Source organism: Microtus oregoni, unplaced genomic scaffold (assembly GCF_018167655.1).
Source record: "Microtus oregoni isolate MIOR12 unplaced genomic scaffold, Mior012 000003F_ref0000135, whole genome shotgun sequence".
NCBI classification, from domain to species: Eukaryota; Metazoa; Chordata; class Mammalia; order Rodentia; family Cricetidae; genus Microtus; species Microtus oregoni.
This window is the reverse complement of record NW_024543062.1, coordinates 67,424,574-67,444,232: the sequence shown is the minus strand read 5'-3', so window position 1 is coordinate 67,444,232 and position 19,659 is coordinate 67,424,574. Positions and strand designations below refer to the sequence as shown.

General features: G+C 46.3%; 1 protein-coding gene across 3 annotated transcripts; it reads right to left on the bottom strand.

Moving 5' to 3' along the window:
* Positions 1–3,067: 3,067 nt before the first annotated feature.
* LOC121446100 (NAD(P)H dehydrogenase [quinone] 1) lies at positions 3,068–15,593 on the bottom strand. 3 transcript variants are annotated; one of them, XM_041648490.1, is made up of 7 exons: positions 15,449–15,559; positions 14,518–14,544; positions 10,609–10,773; positions 10,408–10,538; positions 7,750–7,863; positions 6,230–6,331; positions 3,068–3,394 (listed from the first exon to the last, which is right to left on the bottom strand). In XM_041648490.1, the coding sequence occupies exons 1-7, from the start codon at positions 15,453–15,455 to the stop codon at positions 3,089–3,091; spliced, it is 852 nt and encodes a 283-aa protein (XP_041504424.1). In that variant the 5' UTR covers positions 15,456–15,559; the 3' UTR covers positions 3,068–3,088. The 3 variants fall into 3 exon arrangements, with proteins under 3 accessions (XP_041504424.1, XP_041504425.1, XP_041504426.1); XM_041648491.1 differs by lacking the exon at positions 14,518–14,544 and having other exon boundaries at positions 15,449–15,593; XM_041648492.1 differs by lacking the exon at positions 6,230–6,331 and having other exon boundaries at positions 15,449–15,562.
* Between the last annotated feature and the right edge of the window lie 4,066 nt (positions 15,594–19,659).

Below are 19,659 nucleotides of genomic sequence, written 5' to 3'. Positions count from 1 at the left end.
ATAAAGGAGCTAAAAGTATGCAATGGAAGAAAGAAAGCATCTTCAACAAATGGTGCTGGCACAACTGGATGTCAACCTGTAGAAGAATGAAAATAGACCCATATCTCTCACCGTGTACAAAACTCAAGTCCAAATGCATTAAAGACCTCAATATCAGTCCGAACACACTGAACCTGATAGAAGAGAAAGTGGGAAATACCCTACAACAGATGGGCACAGGAGATCGCTTCCTATGTATAAGCCCAGAAGCACAGACATTAAGGGCAACATTGAATAAATGGGACCTACTTAAACTGAGAAGCTTCTGTAAAGCAAAGGACACTGTCACTAAGACACAAAGGCAACCTACTGACTGGGAGAAGATCTTCACCAACCCCGCAACAGACAAAGGTCTGATCTCCAAAATATATAGAGAACTCAAGAAACTAGACTTTAAAATGCTAATTAACCCAATTAAAAAATGGGGTACTGAACTGAACAGAGAATTCTCAACAGAAGAAGTTCAAATGGCCAAAAGACACTTAAGGTCGTGCTCAACTTCCTTAGCAATCAGGGAAATGCAAATCAAAACAACTTTGAGATATCATCTTACACCTGTCAGAATGGCTAAACCCAAAAACACCAAGGATAACCTTTGCTGGAGAGGCTGTGGAAGAACGGGTACCCTCATCCATTGCTGGTGGGAATGCAATCTTGTGCAACCACTGTGGAAGTCAGTGTTTCGGTTTCTCAGGAAATTCGGGATCAACTTACCCCTGGACCCAGCAATACCACTCTTGGGAATATACCCAAGAGATGCTCTATCAAATGACAAAAGCATTTGTTCAACTGTGTTCATAGCAGTATTATTTGTAATAGCCAGAACCTGGAAACAACCTAGATGCCCTTCAATGGAAGAATGGATGAAGAAAGTATGGAATATATACACGCTAGAGTACTACGCTGCGGTAAAAAACAATGACTTCTCGAATTTTGCATGCAAATGGATGGAAATAGAAAACACTATCCTGAGTGAGGTGTCCCAGACCCAAAAAGATGAATATGGGATGTACTCACTCATAATTGGTTTCTAGCCACAAATAAGGACCACGGAGTCTACAATAGGTGAACCTAAAGAAGCTAAGTAAGAAGGTGAACCGAAGGAAAAACATATAGTTGTCCTCTTCGCTAAGGGAAGTAGACCAAATTTCCGGGGAGAAAATGGGATCTTGGGGGGGGGGGTGGGATGGGGGTAAGGGGAGATGGGGAGAGAAAAGGTAGAAGGGAAGGAGGGGGGACCTGGGAAACGGGAGAATTGGGATAAAGGAAAGGTGGATAGGGGAGCACGGAACCACAATTCTTAGTTAAGGGAGCCACTTTAGGGTGGGCAAGCGACTTGACCCTAGAGGGGCTCCCTAGTGCCCAAGATGAGGTTCCCAGTTAGTTCCTTGGGCAGCTGAGGATTGGGAACCTGAAATGACCCTATCCTAGAGTAATACTGACGAATATCTTGCATATCATCATAGAATCTTCATCTGGTGATGGATAGAGATCGAGACAGTGACCCACACAGGAGCACTGGACTGAGCTCCCAAGGTCCCAAGGAGGAGCAGAAGGAGGGAGAACATGAGCAAAGAATTCGGGACCACGAGGCGTGCATCCACCCACTGAGACAGAGGAGCTGATCTACGGGGAGCTCACCAAGGCCAGCTGGACTGTGACAGACAAAGCATGGGATAAAACCGGACTCTCTGAACATGGCGAACAATGAGGGCTGATGAGACACCAAGGACAATGGCAGGGGGTTTTGATCCTACTTAATGTGCTGGCTTTGTGGGAGCCTAGCCAGTTTGGATGTTCACCTTCCTAGATATGGACGGAGAGGACCTAGGACTTAACACAGGGCAGGGAACCCGGACTGCTCTGTGGACTGGAGAGGGAGGGGGAGAGGAGTGGGGGAAGGGGGAGAAGGGTGGGAGGAGGAGGAGAAGGGTGGGAGGAGGGGGAGAAGGGTGGGAGGAGGGGAAGGGAAATGGGAGGCTGGGAGGAGGTGGAAACTTGTTTTTTTGTTTATGTTTTTTTTTCTTCTTTTCGCAATATAAAAAAAAATAAAAATAAAAAGGCGATGTCTTTAATTTCCCAATATTATAGAAAAAAAACCCTTAAGACATTGAATAGATCAAACTTTTATTTTGGTGGAAGGCTACAGTTTTTTGTTTTGTTTTGGCATTTAGGACTTACTTTATGTGTATCGATGTTTTATTTTCATGTATGTCTGTGCACTGTGTACATTTGGTGCCTGCAGAAGCCAGAAGAGCGCATTGGATCCTTAGAACTGGAGATAGAAACACCTTTTAGCTTCCGTGTAGGTGTCAGCCAGCTGGAAGCTGAACCCAGGTCCTGGACAAGAGCAACAAGTGCTCTTAACTGCTATCAGAGCCAACTCTCCAGCTCAGTAGGGGGCTATTATTTTTAAGTATTTAAGAGATTAAAGGCATGCACCACCATGTCCTTGTGTGTTTTCATTTATTTCTGAAAAATAAAAGGTAGAAACATGGGACAGAGACCTGTTTCAGTGTTCCTTTCCTAGGACCTGTGTGTGCTGTGTACAAGACAGAGGTGAGCTGGAGAGGAATCCCCCGGGAGACACATCAATCACTGCACAGTCATTGAAACCAGGCTGCACTGTAAACAGACTTCAGCTCACTGACTCCTAAGCAAGTAGCTCCCTCAGCCTTTGTTTTCTTTGAGCAATTCCCCTCTGTCCTAAACCGCAGAGAGGTGATTAAAAGAAACAAATCTCTGGAGAGTCGGATACCCTGTGGCCAAGGCTAGCCCTAAGAAAGGGTTTATATTGCGTAGATGACCTAGAAAAGTATCTTCCAGCTCCCATACAACCCCACCACCAAATATCAAGCGACCTGTGGCACCTAATCTGATTTAGGTAATAGTACATACACTCACTGACAGAACTATTCAAGAACATTATGAAGTGAGCCTACTTCTTTTCCTATCCTTGTGGAATAAAGGGGAAAGCAAAAGCCAGGCAAGCTGTAAAAAAAAAAAAAGATGACTAGGTTAAACTTACATATTAGGGGGGAAAAAAGTCTTATTTTCCAGCTTTGATCTGGTTGTCAGTTGGAATGGATTTGCCCAAGTGATGGCCCACAGAAAGGCCAAATTTGTTCTTTTCCTGCTCCTCTTGAATCTCTTTTTTCAGTAAGAATCCTGCCTGGAAGTTGAGGTCAAACATGCTGCTTGGAGGAAAGTAGAGTGGCTTCTCCTCCCAGATAGTCTCCAGGCGCTTCTTCCATCCTTCCAGGATCTGCCTCCGAGCATCTGGTGGGGTGTGGCCAACGCCGTACGCCAGTTGTGGTTCCAAGACCTGGAAGCCACAGAAATGCAGGATGCCATTCTGCAAGAGACAGAACACAGAGTTAAGTCACAAGAGCAGTCTGGCAGACTGTACTGTAAACAAGCATCAGAAGTTGGTCTGGGAGCTGGAGAGATGGCTCAGTGGTTAATAGGGCTGCCTGTTCTTCCAGGGGACCTGGGTTCAATTCTTAGCACCCACATAGCAGCTCACAACTGTCTGTAACTCCAAGATCTGACACCCTCATACAGACATACATGCAGGCAGAACATCAATGCACATAAAATAAAATATATTAAAAAAATAAGTTGGTCTGGGGGCTGAGAACTGGCTCAACCATTAAGATTTACTACTCTCTCAGAGGACCCAAGCTTAGTTCTCAGCACCTATGTGGAGTAACTCACAACCACCTGTCACTCCAGCTCTGGGGGACTGGATGAACTTTCCTGACTTCTGTGGGCACCTACATAAATGTAGCATACACACACCGAGCAATAAAGTAAATAAGTATAAATCTTAAAAAAAGAAAAATAAAAAAAATAAACTGTCTGGGAGTTGGAGAGAGGGCTTGCTGGTTAAGAGCACTGGCTGTTCTTCCAGAAGACCTGGCTTGGGTTGCCAGTACCCACATGATGGCAACACCTGTTCCAGGGGACCCAATGTCTTTTTCTGACCTTGACTGACACTGGATACACACGGTACAGAGATGTGTGCAGGTAAAACTCATAAAATAAAAATTAAAGTTTTAAAATTTGTTTTTGGTTTTTGACATAGGGTTTCTCTGTGTTGCCCCAACTGTTCTGGAACTCACTCCACAGACCAGACTGCCCTCAAACTCACAGAAATCTGCCTGCCTCTACCTCCCAAGTGCTGAGATTAAAAGTGTGCACCACCATCACTTGGCTAAAGTTTTAAAAATATTTTAAAAGGGTGATTTGGAACTGGAGAGATGGCTCAGAGTTTAAGAGCACTGGCTGCTCTTCCAGAGGTCTTGAGTTCAATTCCTAGCAACCACATGGTGGCTCACAACCATCTATAATGAGATCTGGTGCCTTCTGGCCTGTAGGCAGACATACAGGCAGAATATTGTATAAATATTTTTTTTAAAAAAAGAATGATCTCGGCTTGCCAATTAGAGAGTCCAGTCAGACCTGAAGTGCCCTGGGGAATTGCCACAGTTCCTTCTCTTACCTTCTGCCCTCCCTCCTTTTTCTGTCACCTCATTTAGCCTCCTTGGTGGCACTTTCGTTTGAATGAATAAAAGCTTGAAACTGTGCCAACCTCGATCCTCTGCCAAAAGAGCCAGAAGTTCTATTACATTAGGGAGAGCTCTTGCCCCTTGGCAGTGGCTCGTGCCAGGGCATATGGATGTGCATTTTCTGCCACTCAACATGGTGAGTCTTTACGCCGCACAGTTCACTCAGGTCTTCTCCAGTCCCCTTCCTTTATCCTCAGGGTCCAGTGACCCCAAAGCCCACCTCCAGAGCAAGCTGAATGAACTCAGTTCTTATCTTGGACGAGGGAGCCAGATGTACTGGTCTATGCCTTAAACCCAGCACCCAACAGGCTGAGGCAGGAGGACTGCCACAAGTTTAAGTCACCCTGGGCTTACATAATGAGACCTCCCTTTTGAATATTGCTATTTTTATTTTATGTGCTTTGGGGGTTTGCCTGCATGCATACGTGTGAGGGTATCGGATCCCCTGGAAGTGGAGTTGCAGACAGTTGTGAGCTGCTATATGGGTACTGAGAATTGAACCCTGACGGAGGAAGGTCATTGGCTAATAAAGGAACTGCCTTGGCCCATTTTATTGGTTAGAAGATAGGTGGGAGGTGTAAACAGAACAGAACGCTGGGAGGAAGAGGAAGTGAGGTCAGACGCGACAGCTCTCCTCTCAGGAGCAGACGCCTGAGAGAGACGCCATGCTCCGCTCCCAGCATGAAGCTCCGACCCAGGATGGACATAGGCTAGAATCTTCCCGGTAAGTGCACCTTGGGGTGCTACACACAGATGATTAGAAATGGGCTAAATTAATATGTGAGAATTAGCCTAGAAGAGAATGGGCCAAGCAGTGATTAAATGAATACAGTTTCCGTGTAATTATTTCGGGCATAAGCTAGCCGAGCAGGCGGCTGGGGTGTTGGGGATGCAGCCCCACCGCCCTTATTATTACAGAACCCCAGTCCTCTGAAAGAGAGGTCATTACCCTTAACCGCTAAGCCATCTCTCAGGCCACGACACACCACACTGCACCACCACTAATCCTTTTTTTAAAAGCAGGGAGGGGAGGCTGGGTAGATGGCTCAGCTAGTAAAGGTACCAGCCTTGCAAACCTGATGGAGTGAGCTAGAACCCAGAGCCCATGTAAAAAGTGAACACAGTGGCATGAGTCTGTATGCTAAGTCAAGATGGGAGGAGGGGCATGAGAACCGCTCAGAAGCTCCTTGGTCTGCTAGCCTCCACTATGGCAACTCTCTCTCTCTCTCTCTCTCTCTCTCTCTCTCTCTCTTTCTCTCTCTCTCTCTCTCTCCTCTCACTCTCTCTTTCTCCCTCCCTCCCTCCCTCCTTCTCTCTCTTTTATAAAGGAAAAACAGAATGTTCTGGGGCTGCAGATACAATTCCAGGAAGACTGGGGAGTCCAAGGCTTTGACTCCACACGCTGAGAGCCAGGTGCACTTTGGTTAGGAGAGACTATTTGGCCATGTACCCCAGCGGCCCGGGTCACAAACTCCTGAAGGAAGCCCTGGTGCTGCTGCATCATTTCCAGGCTTTCCTCCTCACACCTCGGGTCAGTTTTCGGTTACTGCCTGGAGGTTTGGACTCCGAGGAATGCTCGGCTAACTAACTCCCCTGGAAGTTCACCCACAACAAGGTACCTGAAGTGGCCAGAGGGTGATGTTTATGTCCCCATTGATACCCTGAAGAGAGAACATGGAGCCGCTACTCCCAGTGGTGAAGGAAAGCAAGGCCTTCTTATTCTGAAAGAGAAAACAACTGTCACCCCCTTCTCTCAGGGGACCCAGTGAGTTAACGAGCGTGGCCTCAGGGAGAAGGACGAATCCGTCCATCCTACTGGGGCTGTCATTTCAGACCAACTCCTCTGCAGCTTCAGCGTGACTCTGCACATGTTCCGACTGTGGCTGTGACCGGCATGTGTCTGTAGACAGCCATGACTTCAGCGCAAATCACAAACTCACTTCGAACATTAGGAGATGGCCTGGCATGGTAGATGGCCATTAAAGTACATGGCTTTAATCCCAGTACTCGGGAACCACAGGCAGGAGGATCTGTGAGGTTGAGGCCAGCCTGGTCTACAGAGTGAGTTCCAGGACAACCAGGGCAACACAGAGAAACCCTGTGTCAAAAAATAAAACAACAAAAACATTGGCGGCACAAGTCTTTAATCCCAGCACTCAGGAAGCAGAGGGAGGTGGGTCTCTGTGAGTTCCAGGCCAGGCTGGTCTGCAAAGAGAGACCCTGTGTCAGTTTTTTAAAATTTAAATTTAAAAAAAGTTACAAGATGTTTCTTGCCTCTATTTATCCTCCAAATAACAAAGAGGGCTTTTTTTTTTTTTGGTTTTTGGTTGTTTGTTTGTTTTTTAGTTGTTTTATTTTTTTCCAGGCAGGACCTCAAGTATCCCAGGCTGACCTAAATTAACTCTCTACATAGCTGAGGATGACCTTGAACTCCTGATCTTCCTGCCTCTACTTCCCAAATGGGATTTTAGGTGTCTGACACCAAGTCATCAAATTTTCGTTTTATTTTTCCTATGGAAAAATCTCAAACATGAAGAGAAAAATAGCACAGCGCGTGTCCACCAGACATCTTAAAGTCCAGTTCATCTGTCCTGTGCCACCCACATTCCCTCCACACCCACTTTTTCATTTTTTCTGGAATATTTTAAAACACAGTCCAAGGGCTGGTGAGGTAGCCTAGCTGGTGAAGGTGCTTGTCACCAAGAGTGACAACCGAGTCTTAACCCCCAATCTGCAAGTTTACCTCCACATACACACCAAGGCACTGTGTGCCCCTCCACATAAACAAACTAGGGGACTGGAGAGATGGCTTGGGGGTTAAGAGCAACTTGCTGCTCTCCAGTCGACCCAGGTTCAATTCCCAACACCCACATGGTGGCTCACAACTGTCTGTGACTCCAGTTCCGGGGGATCTGGTACCCTCTTCTGGACACCTTGGGTGCTGCACACATGTGGTACACAGACATGCAAGCAGGCAAAACACCTATAGGCATGAAATAATAAATAAGCGTAAATAAAAATCAAATCCAAAACATGGTATCTTTTGATTTATAAGAGCTGTACAATGCTCCCTGGTCTTAGAGTCAGGCTGTGTTCTTGGGGCAGCATCTACCCAGGAAATGCCCAGTGGTTCACCTACCTGGAAAGGACCGCTGTCATACATGGTGGCATATGTGTAGGCGAATCCTGCCACAAGCACTCGATCAAACCAGCCTTTCAGAATGGCAGGCATTCCAAACCAATACATGGGGAACTGCAGGGCAGAAGACACCCAAGGTCAGCTCTAGGTACTAGCCTGCCATCCCTTCCTCCCCTAGCCAGGAAGAGCTCAGGTGCTGAGCAACTGCCCACAGTGTCACTGTAGAGTACCTTCACCCTTATGATTCCCTCAGAAAAAGTTAGCACATTTAGCAAAACAGGGATAACCAGGGAAGTGCCTTGCTCCCTTGGTATGAACTACTTGGTGAGGCCGGGCTGCAGGACTGCTGAATGCCAAGAGTTTGAGGACAACCCAGGTAGCATAACACACAGACACACACAGACACACACATACAGAGAGAGAGAGAGAGACAGAGAGAGAGAGAGAGAGAGAGAGAGAGAGAGCTCCCCCACAGACACACACACTAAAACTGGATGTGGTAGCGAGCATCTGCTATCCTAAAACTCAGGAAGCTAAGGCAAGATACTGAGGATTTAGGGCAGCATGGGCTATATACCTAGACCATCTCAAAAAAGCAAGAGAAGAAGAAATATAACAGGACATCCTATCAATTCAGGAGGCTGAGGCTGAAAGATTGTGAGTTCAAGGCTAGCCCAGGCAGCATAGTGTACTCAAAAATAGTCCCAGCACTCAGGAAGCAGAGGCAAGTTGATCTCTGTGAGTTTGATGCCAGCCTTGTCTACGTATTGAGTTCTAGGTTAGCCACGACTATATAGGGAGACCCAATCTCAAAAAAAATAAAATAAAATAAAAATCAAAAAAAAACACAACAAAAGAAATCAAAATAAAAGTAACACAGTGCTAAAGAGAGAGTTTACATATTAACAGCGCATACTTCACCAGGCAGTGATGGCATACACCTTCAATCCCAGCACTCGGGAGGCAGAGACAGGTGGAACTCTGTGAGTTCAAAGGCCAGTCTGGTCTACAGAGTGAGTTTCAGGACAGCCAGAAGTACACAGAGAACTTCTGCCTCAAAAAAAAAAAAAAAAAAAAAAAAAATTTTAAAAAAAGTACATACTTCTCTTTTAGATGAGCCAGACTCAGTTCCAGAACCCACATTGTTAAGTGGTTCAGAAGTCTAGCTCCAAGGGATCCAACGCCCACTTCTGGTCTCCACAGGCACCTGCACCTACATACACATACTCACTCACAGACACATAGCCTACATCATTTCAAAAATTTTTCCTGATGTGGTGGAACACACCTTTGAAACCAGCGCTCTGTGGGTTCTAGGACAGCTTATTCAACATAATGACTCGAAGCCAGCCAGGGCTACACAGAGAGCCCTTGTCTTGAAACAAACAAAATACTAAAGAAAAATATATGGTAGTGCCTAACTCAATAAGAAAAGAGGAAATTCTGTCCTTGGCCCTGACTCTTTTTTTTTTCTCCTAAAAACTACAGCTGCTGGCTGGGCGTGAATAAAGTCGCATGCAAATAAGATCCGTTTTTATGGAATCCAACTGCTACCAAAGTGCAAGTAACAAGGACGGCAAAGCGCCTTTGCGTCCGCGAGCAATGAGAGAAGATTTTCCCAAGAGCTTGTGTTAGCAGACGTCTTCCCAAGACGAGCCTCCCTTGTGCACACAGATCTACAATCCCATCAACTAGAACAAACAGACTCACTCAGAATGTAGACCGCTGCTCACTGTGACTAAGGTGTATCAGGGGCCCCATGAGAAAGTCTTATCTGGGGTACTGTTCAGTGGCAGAGCACATGCCTTGCACACTAGTCTGAGCCTCTGTTATCCATCCCCACAACCCAAAACTGCATGTTATCTGCCCTCTGGTCCCAATGAAAGCTGAGGAGAATCTGCTCAAGCCTTTATTCCCCTCAAAACATGGTTCAAAGCTCATGAACACATCCAGGAAGAAAGCCAGGACAGAGAAAGAAATTGTAGGGCTTAGAGACATGGCTCAGTCCATAAAGAGCTGGTCTCAAAAGCATGAGTGCCTAAATCCACTTCCCAAGCACCCCTGCGAAAAGCTGGGTGTGGTTTCACATTCTTCTAATCCCAGTAACTGCGGCTGCTGGGATACTGCACATCGTAGAAGTCACTGTTACTCTCAAATGGTCCGGGATAAAAAAGGAGCAGAAGTACACATTTGAGAGCCCACAGGGAGAGTCCACTAACTAGGCACACTGGGAGAGAAAAGCCAGGGACTTCTGTGTCATCTTCGTGACCGTGTTTCTACATGAAAGTATAATTAAACCCAGTCTGGTCAGCAGATAAAGTCACCAGCCATCAAGCTTGATGACTTGAATTGGATCCCCCAGACTGCATTGTGGAAGGAGAGAACCAACTCCTGATAGTTGCCCTCCAAGAGCAAAGGGCAAGTGTGCATGCACGCACACACGCGCACGCGCACACACACACACACACACACACACTAATGTAACTTAAATAAGTACAAAAAGTGCAGGAAGCTAAGCCGGGTACTATTTGTGAAGCTACGCAGTGCCACCCTCTAAATGACATCATTTATTCAGAGGGAATGCAGAGAGTGACAAGTCCAGGGAACTGGACAAACAATCCAAACATCGCTTCCTTATGATTTCTGCCCTAGCCATACCTGAAATATCACGAGGTCTGCAGCTTCCAGCTTTTTCTGTTCAGCCACAATGTCTGGGCTCAGGCGGCCTTCCTTATAGGCTAGAGCTGTCTCTGAAGAGTACTGAAAGTTTTCGGGGTCCTTCGGCTTACCTGTCGGGAGGAAAGAGGGGCTGAGGTTGGGCCACAGGGTCTACTGTCAAGGGAGAGAGACAGTTCTTACCTGTGATGTCCTTTCTGGAAACGATGGGGTTAAAGTTCATAGCATAGAGGTCGGATTCAGTTACTTCCCAACCTTGCTTCTTCAGAGCCTCTACGGCAGCCTCCTTCATGGCGTAGTTGAATGAAGTCTTCTCCTCATGGGCCAATACAATTAGGGCTCTTCTCACTGTTTAGGAACAACACAGTGAGATGTGGAAGAGAAACTCAAAGAGGCTGAATGAGTCACTCATCTAACATGCTTGGGACCAGACATGTTTCCACCTTAGTTTTTTAGATTAGGGAATAGTGGCTAAGATTATCAATTGAACAGCTCTAATCTGAACATCTGAAGTCCAGCAGGCTGATGAGATAGTTCAGCAGGTGAGGGCGTTGTCACGTCTGATGACCTAAGGCCAGTCCCCAGGACCTATAGGACCCATAGGGTGGACGGAGAGAACAGGCCTCTGACGTTATCTTCACCTCCATATGAACTATGTACACACACACATACACACATACACACACATGCATACTCCCAATAAATGTAATTTATTCATTTTTAAAAGTCTCAAGTCCAGAGTCAGGCAGTGTTGGTGGACGCCTTTAATCTCAGCACTCAGGAGGCAGAGACAGGCGGATCTCTGTGAGTTTGAGGTCAACCTGATCTACAGAACGAGTTCTAGGACAGCTAGGAGAGAAACTCTGTCTCAAGAAATAACCTATATAAATATGAATGTTTATTTGGTTGACACCACTTGTACCACAGGCGAGCCATGCCACCGCTCTCCCTACAGCCCGCTGTTAGTGGAAAACAAATGCCCTGCACGGTCCAGTCACTCTCAAGACTGAGTTACTGAGCACACAGAAAACTAGTTCTATCAGCCATTTCTGTAACATCAGCATCTGGGAAGCTGAGGCAGGAGGACTGCCACAAGTTCCAGGAAAGCCTGAGCTACAATGTAAGACCCTGTTTCAAAAACAATATTCAAATGTTCCTGTTTCTTCCTCAATAACCCTCATTTCGTGTGTACACATAAATACACAATGTTCTGTAAGATGGTACACTTTCTTTTTATTTTTGAGATGAGTCTCCTAACCCAGGCTGGCCTTGAACTCGATACATAGCTGAATTTGAATTTCAGATTCTCCTACCTCTCCCTTGTAAATGCTGGCAATTGTGGGTATGCCTTTCTGTAAGACTAGAAAATAGAAAAGTTATTATTTAGTTAGTTATTTGGGGGGGGGGGTGTTTGTTTGTTTTTGAGACAGGGTTTGTCTGTGTAACCCTGGCTGTCCTGGAACTCGCTCTATAGACCAGGCTGGTCTAGAACTCCCAGAGATCTGTCTGCCTCTGACTCCCGAGTGCTGGGATTAAAGGCCTGCGCCACCACCTCCTGGCTAATTCATATTTTGAAAACCTATGTGCTGGGTAGTTTTTGCCAACTTGACATAAGCTAGATCACCTGGGAGGAGTAAACTTCAGATGCTGAAAAACTTCCTCCATCAGACTGGCCTGGGGATGTGTTTATGGGACATTCTCTTCATTAACAATAGATTTAGGAGCCCAGCCCACTGTGGATGGTACCACCCCTTCGGAAGCAGTCCAGGGCTGTGTTAGAAAGCAGGCCGAGCAATCCTATAAACAACATTCCTCCAGGGCCTCTGCTTCAGCTCCAATCTCCAGACTCCTGCCCTGCCCTCCCTCAGCGATGGACTGTTAGCAGGAACTAGGAGAGGGAATTTACACTCTCCTCCCCAAGGTGCTTTAGGTCAGTGTTTTCTCACAGCAAGAGAAAAAGAAACTAGGACTGGACCTGGCATCAGAGTGGGCTCATTGCTATGATGGACCTCACAGCGTTGTTTTGAGGACGATGGAAGGATTTTGGAGCTCTGGGCTAGAAGAGCTATTGAGTGCTCAGAGTATAATGAGCCTTTGTTGGGAGCGTGGAAGATAAAAATGCCCAGCACAGTGCAGATGGGGGCCTGGCTTGTGACGTTTCAGAGGGAAGTTTGAGAGTCCTCAAAGACTCTAGAACGGCTGTTTTGTCATGTTTTATAATTGAGACTCTGGCTTCTGGTCAGCTGAAGAACTGGCTGTGATTGACAGGGGTCTAGCATCACTGAAGTGAACTCTTTGCTTTACCGGGCCACCTAATCCTGGTCAGCTGCTGCTGAAAACCAGGCTGTGATTAGAAAAGATTAACAGCACTGAAACGAGATCTCGGGGTCAGCACTCAAAAGCTGTGGTCCCAGAACAGGGGAACAAGACTGCACCTCAAGCTGGCAGCTCAACTTGCTACTTCATTAGCGTCACCAGGTGGGACTGGTTTTGAAGGCATGAAGGGATCATAGAGAGTAGCCGAGGCCTGGCACTGTGAGAGACCAGGGGAGGCCATTGGTGAGGTCCAGCCTCCGTTACAGTGGAGACCCCAGGATATCGGAGACACAAGGACTGTGGAATGACCATCAAAGACGCAGCAGGTGTGGAGTGGAGATGTCCTGAGCCAGGAGACGAGCTACGTGAGTTGCAGGTGGCACAGCTACAGAGGCAGGCCTACCAAACTCCCTGGAGTCCCAGATCTCACACACAAAGCCGTTACGATTGGACGTTGGTTTTGCTTCGGTCTGAAGCTGTGCCCTGGTGCTTTTTCTCTCAGAATAGGAAGTATTTAGCTGGTTTTTTTTTTTATTTTACAGGCACCTGCAGTTAAGAGACTTTGGCTATTTTAAGGAAACTTTGAACTTGTAAAATATTGAAAATAAGGAGTGTGGTTTTTAAAAGGTGGACTGTCTTACCCTGTGACATTAACATAAAATCTTGTGAACAAGAAATAAAAAGTAGTGATATGTCTACTTGTCAAGTGGACAAGGGGTCAATTGGAATTGCCTCCATCAGACTGGCCTGTGGCCAAGGGGGTCATTTTCTTGGTTAATGATTGATTCTTTGTCCTTGGTGTCACCCTTGGACAGGTGCCCCTGAGTTATTTAAGAAAGCAGGCTGAGAAAGTCATGGAGAGCAAGCCAGGAAACAGTTCTTCTGCTTCAAGTTTGTCCTCCAGGTTCCTGTCTCAGTTTCCCTCCGTGATGAACTGCGCTGAAACACACCCTTTCCTCCTCAAGTTGCTTTAGGTCAATGGTTTAGCACAGCGACAGAAAGCAGGCTTGGACACCTGAATCAGAACCATTGTTATCATTTTTCTGTTTTATTTTTAGTTTTGTTAATCTCCTCTAATTTACAAATTAAATTTAGTCAGGCATGGTGGCACACAGCTGTAATCCCAGCACTGGGGAGAGAGGCAGGAGGATCAAGAATGTAAGAGCAGCCTAGACCAAAATGAGTTCAGATCCAGTCTGACCAAATTGAACAAATAGATGAACAAATAAACAAACATTAAACTGAATCGCAGACATGGGGGTATAAGAGAAATGTGATATGCATGCTCTCTGTCTGTCTGCAGTTCCAATGGAGGGGTCTTGAACATTTACCCCTCGTGCATAAATGGAGAACAGTGTACAAAGAGAAACTAGCAGACACAGTCTCACCGGCTCTTGGAAACTCTTCCCTGCTCGCTCTCCCAGCAGTGCAGGGTAGAGCTTCGCGGACACTCCCAGCCAGTTTCCTAGGAACTGCAATGGTACCATACCAACCTCAGCGTTGACCTTATCCCCTGCCTGCTTTTAGCAAGGGAAGATCCTGAGTGTATTTGTGGGGGCTGCAGTAGTTTTAGGGGGAAAGTAAGTACAAAAAGGTAGACTTCCGCCCCAACTGTGGAAAGGCTGCCTAAACCTTAGTGCTGCCCAGACTCAGAGCCAGCCACTGTGGGGAAGAAGCACTTAGCCCCGGGGGCTAGTTGTTCAAGCAAGCAGCAGATGCCAGTTCGGTACTAGACAAGTGGGGTGGTGACCTCCAAGGACCTCTTCGCATACTTACCCCCTGGGATGATGAAAAGGAGGGAGACTGTCACAAAAAAAGATCAAATATCCAATCAGATTTCCCCTTCCAGAATCACCATAGGAACCGTCCAGGGCCAGTTTCTCGGGGCAGGCTGGAGCTGGGTCCCAGTTCTATTCTTCCCAGCTTTAGCCCAACCCCATCTCTCCATCTTGTTTTCTTTCAGAACTTGACAATTCCTTTTTCTTTTGTTGGTTTTTTTTTTTTTGTTTTGTTTTGTTTTGTTTTTGACAGAGCCTCTCTCTACTATGTAGCTCTGGCTGTCCTGGAACTCACTTTGTAGAAAAGGCTGGCCTCCAACTTAAAGAGATCTGCCTGCCTCTGCCTCCTGAGTGCTGGAATTAAAGGGGTGCAGCAAGCCCAGCAGAAGTCCCTATAAATTGCCTCTGCATTTTTAAATGTTAGCACCTTATTTCCAAATGCTTAAATACTCTCTGGCCTGGGCTGGGGGATGTGCGCAGAGCTCGGGTGGTAGAGAGCTCACCTAGTATGCACCAAGTCCTGGTTTCAGTTCGGTTCCCAGTGCCATCTAAACCAGGCGTAGCAATGCACACCTACAATCCTGGCACTCAGGTAATGGAGGCGAGAGGACCCTAAGTTCGAGGCTGTCCTTTGCCATGCAGCGGTTTTATGGTCAACCGGGGACACATGAGGCCCTATCTCTAAATAGGCCAGCTCTGTTAGGGAAGGGGCTTTGAAGGGGCAACGCTCAAGCTGCCCTCGGGTGAGGATGAGCTGCAGAATAATTTGCGCCTCTGGCTAAGAACAGAGGCTCCCCTTCCAGAGACTAGTCAAGGCTCATGCAGGACCCTAATCTCTTCACTTTCCCTCTTTGAGCAAGGAATAAAACTCACAGCAAGCCCCTGCATACTCCTGGGGATGAATCGCCTGGAGCTGGCGCTGCACTCACCTGCCATGGCTCCTGATGTTGAGCGCAGATTGTAGTACCAGATGCTGACAGGCTGAGCAGCTGGTTGTCCGGACGACCCTGCAGAGTTACGGAGAGATCTGGGGCTGCAGTCTGGGCTGAGCACTTGTTAGCTTTATATCCTGCCTAATCGGCCCTGCCCATCGTGTAGGGCAGCCAGCCAGCGAAGGCGGGGCTGGATTCCGGAGCCCAGAGGCTCTGTGGGGAGGATCCCAAGTTACTGGATGGGAGAAGCAGTTTAGGGCTGGAATAGGGCTCCTCTATATGGAAGTCAAAAGGGTTTCCTGAAAGCCAGGCAGTGAGAGGGGATTTAAGGACATGGGTACATATGGGGTAAATTCAACTGCCCTCTGCTGGAGACCTCCTGGGTACAAAATGGAAATTTCCAACAGTAATTACCTGAGCTTTATTGGGCTTGCTCACATATCCGGCCTGTATGGATTAATCTTTACAATCTTTTTCTGAAGCCCTGAGAAGTAGCCTTTCCTTGTAAAGGGAAGGGTGAGGCTAGCAAAATCCTGGCTCAGATTTTGCCAAGTCACTGTGACTCTAGACTGAGCGCCTAGAGATTTACACAAATATTTACATCAGAGCATAGAACAAAAAAAGGTTTTAAATCTCCGTAAGCAAGCATTATGGTTGTGGAGCATGTAGCACAGGCCTTTAATCCCAGTAGACAAGAGTCAGAGGCAGGCAGATCTCTGTGAGTTCAAGGCCAACCCGGTCTACGTAGTGTGTTCTAGGACAGTCAAGGCTACATAGTGAGACCCTGTCTCCAAAACAAAACAAAACGAACAAAAAACCAAATTGGTAAACTCATCCTACAGAAGAAAAAGGGCCCTCAGAGGACCCTTTGGTTCCCAGCATCTCACAGGGTGGCCCACAGAGGACCCTTTGGTTCACAGCATCTCATGGGGCTGCCCACAACCAGTTGTAATTCAGCTCCAGGGGACCCATCATCTTCATCTGACCTCAGACAGGAAGGTAGGATCTGTTTAGTCTCAAACCTTTTACCTGACAGATCCGACCTCCTGGCTAACTGAGGTTCCTATTTAACAAATTCAAAGCAGACCTGGCTAGCAGGATCTCTCAGAATCCCTCAGTCCCTACCTGTCACAGGGTATGGCTGGCATACCCTGACCATACCCTGAAAACTTCAGGCCAGGAGCTACCTGCCTTTACCCCCAAGCAGTTCTCCCCTATATAATCCAGACATCTGGGCTACACCAGTCCTTTTTACTCTTTACCCTCCTGGTCTCTTGGTCTCCCTGGTTTCCTGACTCTCCCATCCCTGTTCTCAGAGACCAGGCTCAGGGTCCGGTTCATACTGGACTCTCCCAGGTGTTTCTGCCTCTGGCTATGCTCTCCCTTTTATTTACCATAAAACTTCTTCTCCAGGACACCTAGGAGCAGTCATGTCGCCTTTTCTTTCCATCTTTCATTCAGGATCTGGAGTTGCAGTCTTCCTGGGTGTTGAGGTCAGGCTATGCTTTACTCTAAGTCATTCCACAGTGTATAAAACAGTGGTTCGTCAGGCAGTAGCCCTGTCTCATAGACTCCATTTTACAAGGACCTAGAGACTATTCCATCTGTCCCACCATCCATCCAGCATGGACTAGAAATGATTTACTCATGGGAATAGAAAGGACACATCCTTAGGTTTACTGGGGAAACTTAAAACTGGGAGGGTCACATGGGATAGCAGGGAAGGAGGTCCTTGTGCTCACAGATAGGCACGAGGGGAACCAGGAACGCTAAACACACACGGTTGTCTCTTCAAAGGGAGAGATGGATAACCTGTTTTCTGCCCAGAAGATGTGCTTAATAGCCTGGTGACCTTTGGGCTATCTATGTGGCCAAGAGGACACCAGATCCTCCCCAGACCCTTGTCTCAAACTTGTTTTCTCAGTTAATACACAGAACTCGTCTTTATGGAAGATGTCATTTGTACTTAACAAAGAGTTTTGATGTGAGATTGAGTGAATTATCACCAGGAAGCTTTTCACCAAATTGTTCTGTGCTTAATAATGCCTCAATTAAGCTACTTGGCATCAGACTTGAAGTTTGTTACTTTTCTGACTATGGTGTTTGCAAAGACCCCCCCCCCCCCGCAACATGGGTACATTAAAATCATATCAGGGATTCCAGGTCCAGGGACTTAACAGATATTCCCAGTAGAGGAAAGGGCATAACTCCTTCAAGTGGACTGCATACATGAAATCTTGTTTCAAAACCAAAACCTAGGAGCTGGGGACAGAGCTCCATCTGTAGAGGCTCTCTGCCTCCTGACTGTGGATGCAATGTGACCAACCGCCTTCAACTTCTACTACCATAACTGTTCTGCCATGACAGACTCTACCCTCCAACAGAGCTAGAGTAACCTCCTGAAGTCACTATTGTCTCAGCAACAGGCAAATAACCAACACACCACATTGCAATGTTGGGCATTGGGTTTTCCCGTGTTTCCAAACATTTAGTGGCTGGAGGCAATGCTTCGTGTTATCTCTCAAGTGTAAAGAAATGGCAACATAAGAATCACAATTTCTATACTAAAAGGAATAAAAGATGATTTATTCTGGATCCATTTAGAGTGAGCATGACCCAGAAAAACAAATTTAGGTTACTCAGAATTCCATGTTCCAATGCGGAAGCAGTTTCACAGGGTTTCTGCAGTTTCACAGATCAAAGAAAGTCTAAGTCAAGGCAACTTTACAATTTGTGGATACACCAGAGCAGCAGATGCATTGAGATAGGGGTGGGGAGTGATATTTTATAGCCTGAAAAGGCAATCTGATGACCTTCTTGGAGCTCTTGGGTTGGCAGAAGCTAAAGCAATACTAAGTTAATAGCTTCAAGGAGGTTTTTATTTATTATCATGAGATGTTAGTTCAGATAGAGTGGGAGCTGGGCAGTGGTGATACACACCTTTAATCCAGCATTCAGAAGGCAGAGGCAGGCAGATCTCCAGAGTTCCAGGCCAACATGGTCTACTGAGTGACTTCCAGGACAACCAGATATACACAAAGAAACCTTGTGTGTTTTGAAAAGCCAAAGAACGAAAGGAAGGAAAGACTCAGATACTGATTGTGACAAGAAACTAAGACTAGCCCAAGATAAAGCAGTTAGCCTCAGAACCTATCAAATTCCAGACTCTCTTCAGTACTTAACTTTCACCTGGTAAATCCATGTCTGCAGACACAACACAGACTCCTTCGAGGAGGTTTGTCTTTGATGCTGTTGTTGTTCACAGCCAGACAGATTCTTTTCAGGCATTTTATTCACTAAGTAAACTATTTCCTTCAAAATACAAAGTAAATTAAACCAGGTATGGGGAAGAACACCTGGAATACCAGCACAGAGAAGGTAGAGGCAGGAGGATTCCCATGAGTTCAGTGTGAGATTGGGCTATATAGTAAGTACATTTAACAGCCATATGCTGCAAACACACATACACATAGGAACACACACACCTACATGTAGGAACACACACATACACATACTCATGATGAGGAACCTCCTTCAGCTAATGGCTTTTAAGAGGCTGGACCAGGTTGGGTGTGACCTTGGATACCAAAAAGCATGCAAATACCCCCCAGTCTCTCTCTTGCCCCCCCCCCCATTCATCTCACCTGGATGTTGGATTCGGTTCCTGTTTCCTGTTGTGATCTGTGAGTTTCCCTTTAATAAAAAGCCCCTATTTATACTCTATTTGGATCTAGTGTGGGTTTACTTTATTCAAATTCCCCACCACAAAAGGCTTGTTCCTCTTCATCTGCCACCCATTGTGGGAACGTGTCCATGCTTACCAGGACACCCCCCCAACACATTGCTGTTACTCCAGCTGGGACCCAAACCACCCTGCCCACAGTACGATGCTGCAACTCTCTCCATGTATGGAATTGTTTAAATTATCCTTATTAACTGCTCTAAAATTGTCTAGCAAAGCATATTTGCTAGTATCTAAGTAGGTACAACAAATAGGCAAAACCAAAGTGGAGTTGTTCATCTCTCTTTGCCAGATGACTGTAATGGTGACACCTGCTGGCCAATAAAGATTATTATACCTTCAACAATTCACTGAAATTTCCTGAGGAAGGAAAGTAAATTAGTTATTTAAAAGTTATATGATGACAGACAATATTACCATTTGGGAATTAATAACCATTTTGTTACTCTGTGGATGGTACTCTGCA

Coding starts and splice junctions, on each gene's coding strand:
- LOC121446100 (XM_041648490.1), bottom strand. Junction 10,774..14,517: donor CCTTTTCATCATCCCAGGGG/GTAAGTATGCGA, acceptor GTTCCTAAACAG/TGAGAAGAGCCCTAATTGTA. Junction 6,332..7,749: donor ATGACAGCGGTCCTTTCCAG/GTAGGTGAACCA, acceptor TTTCTCTTTCAG/AATAAGAAGGCCTTGCTTTC.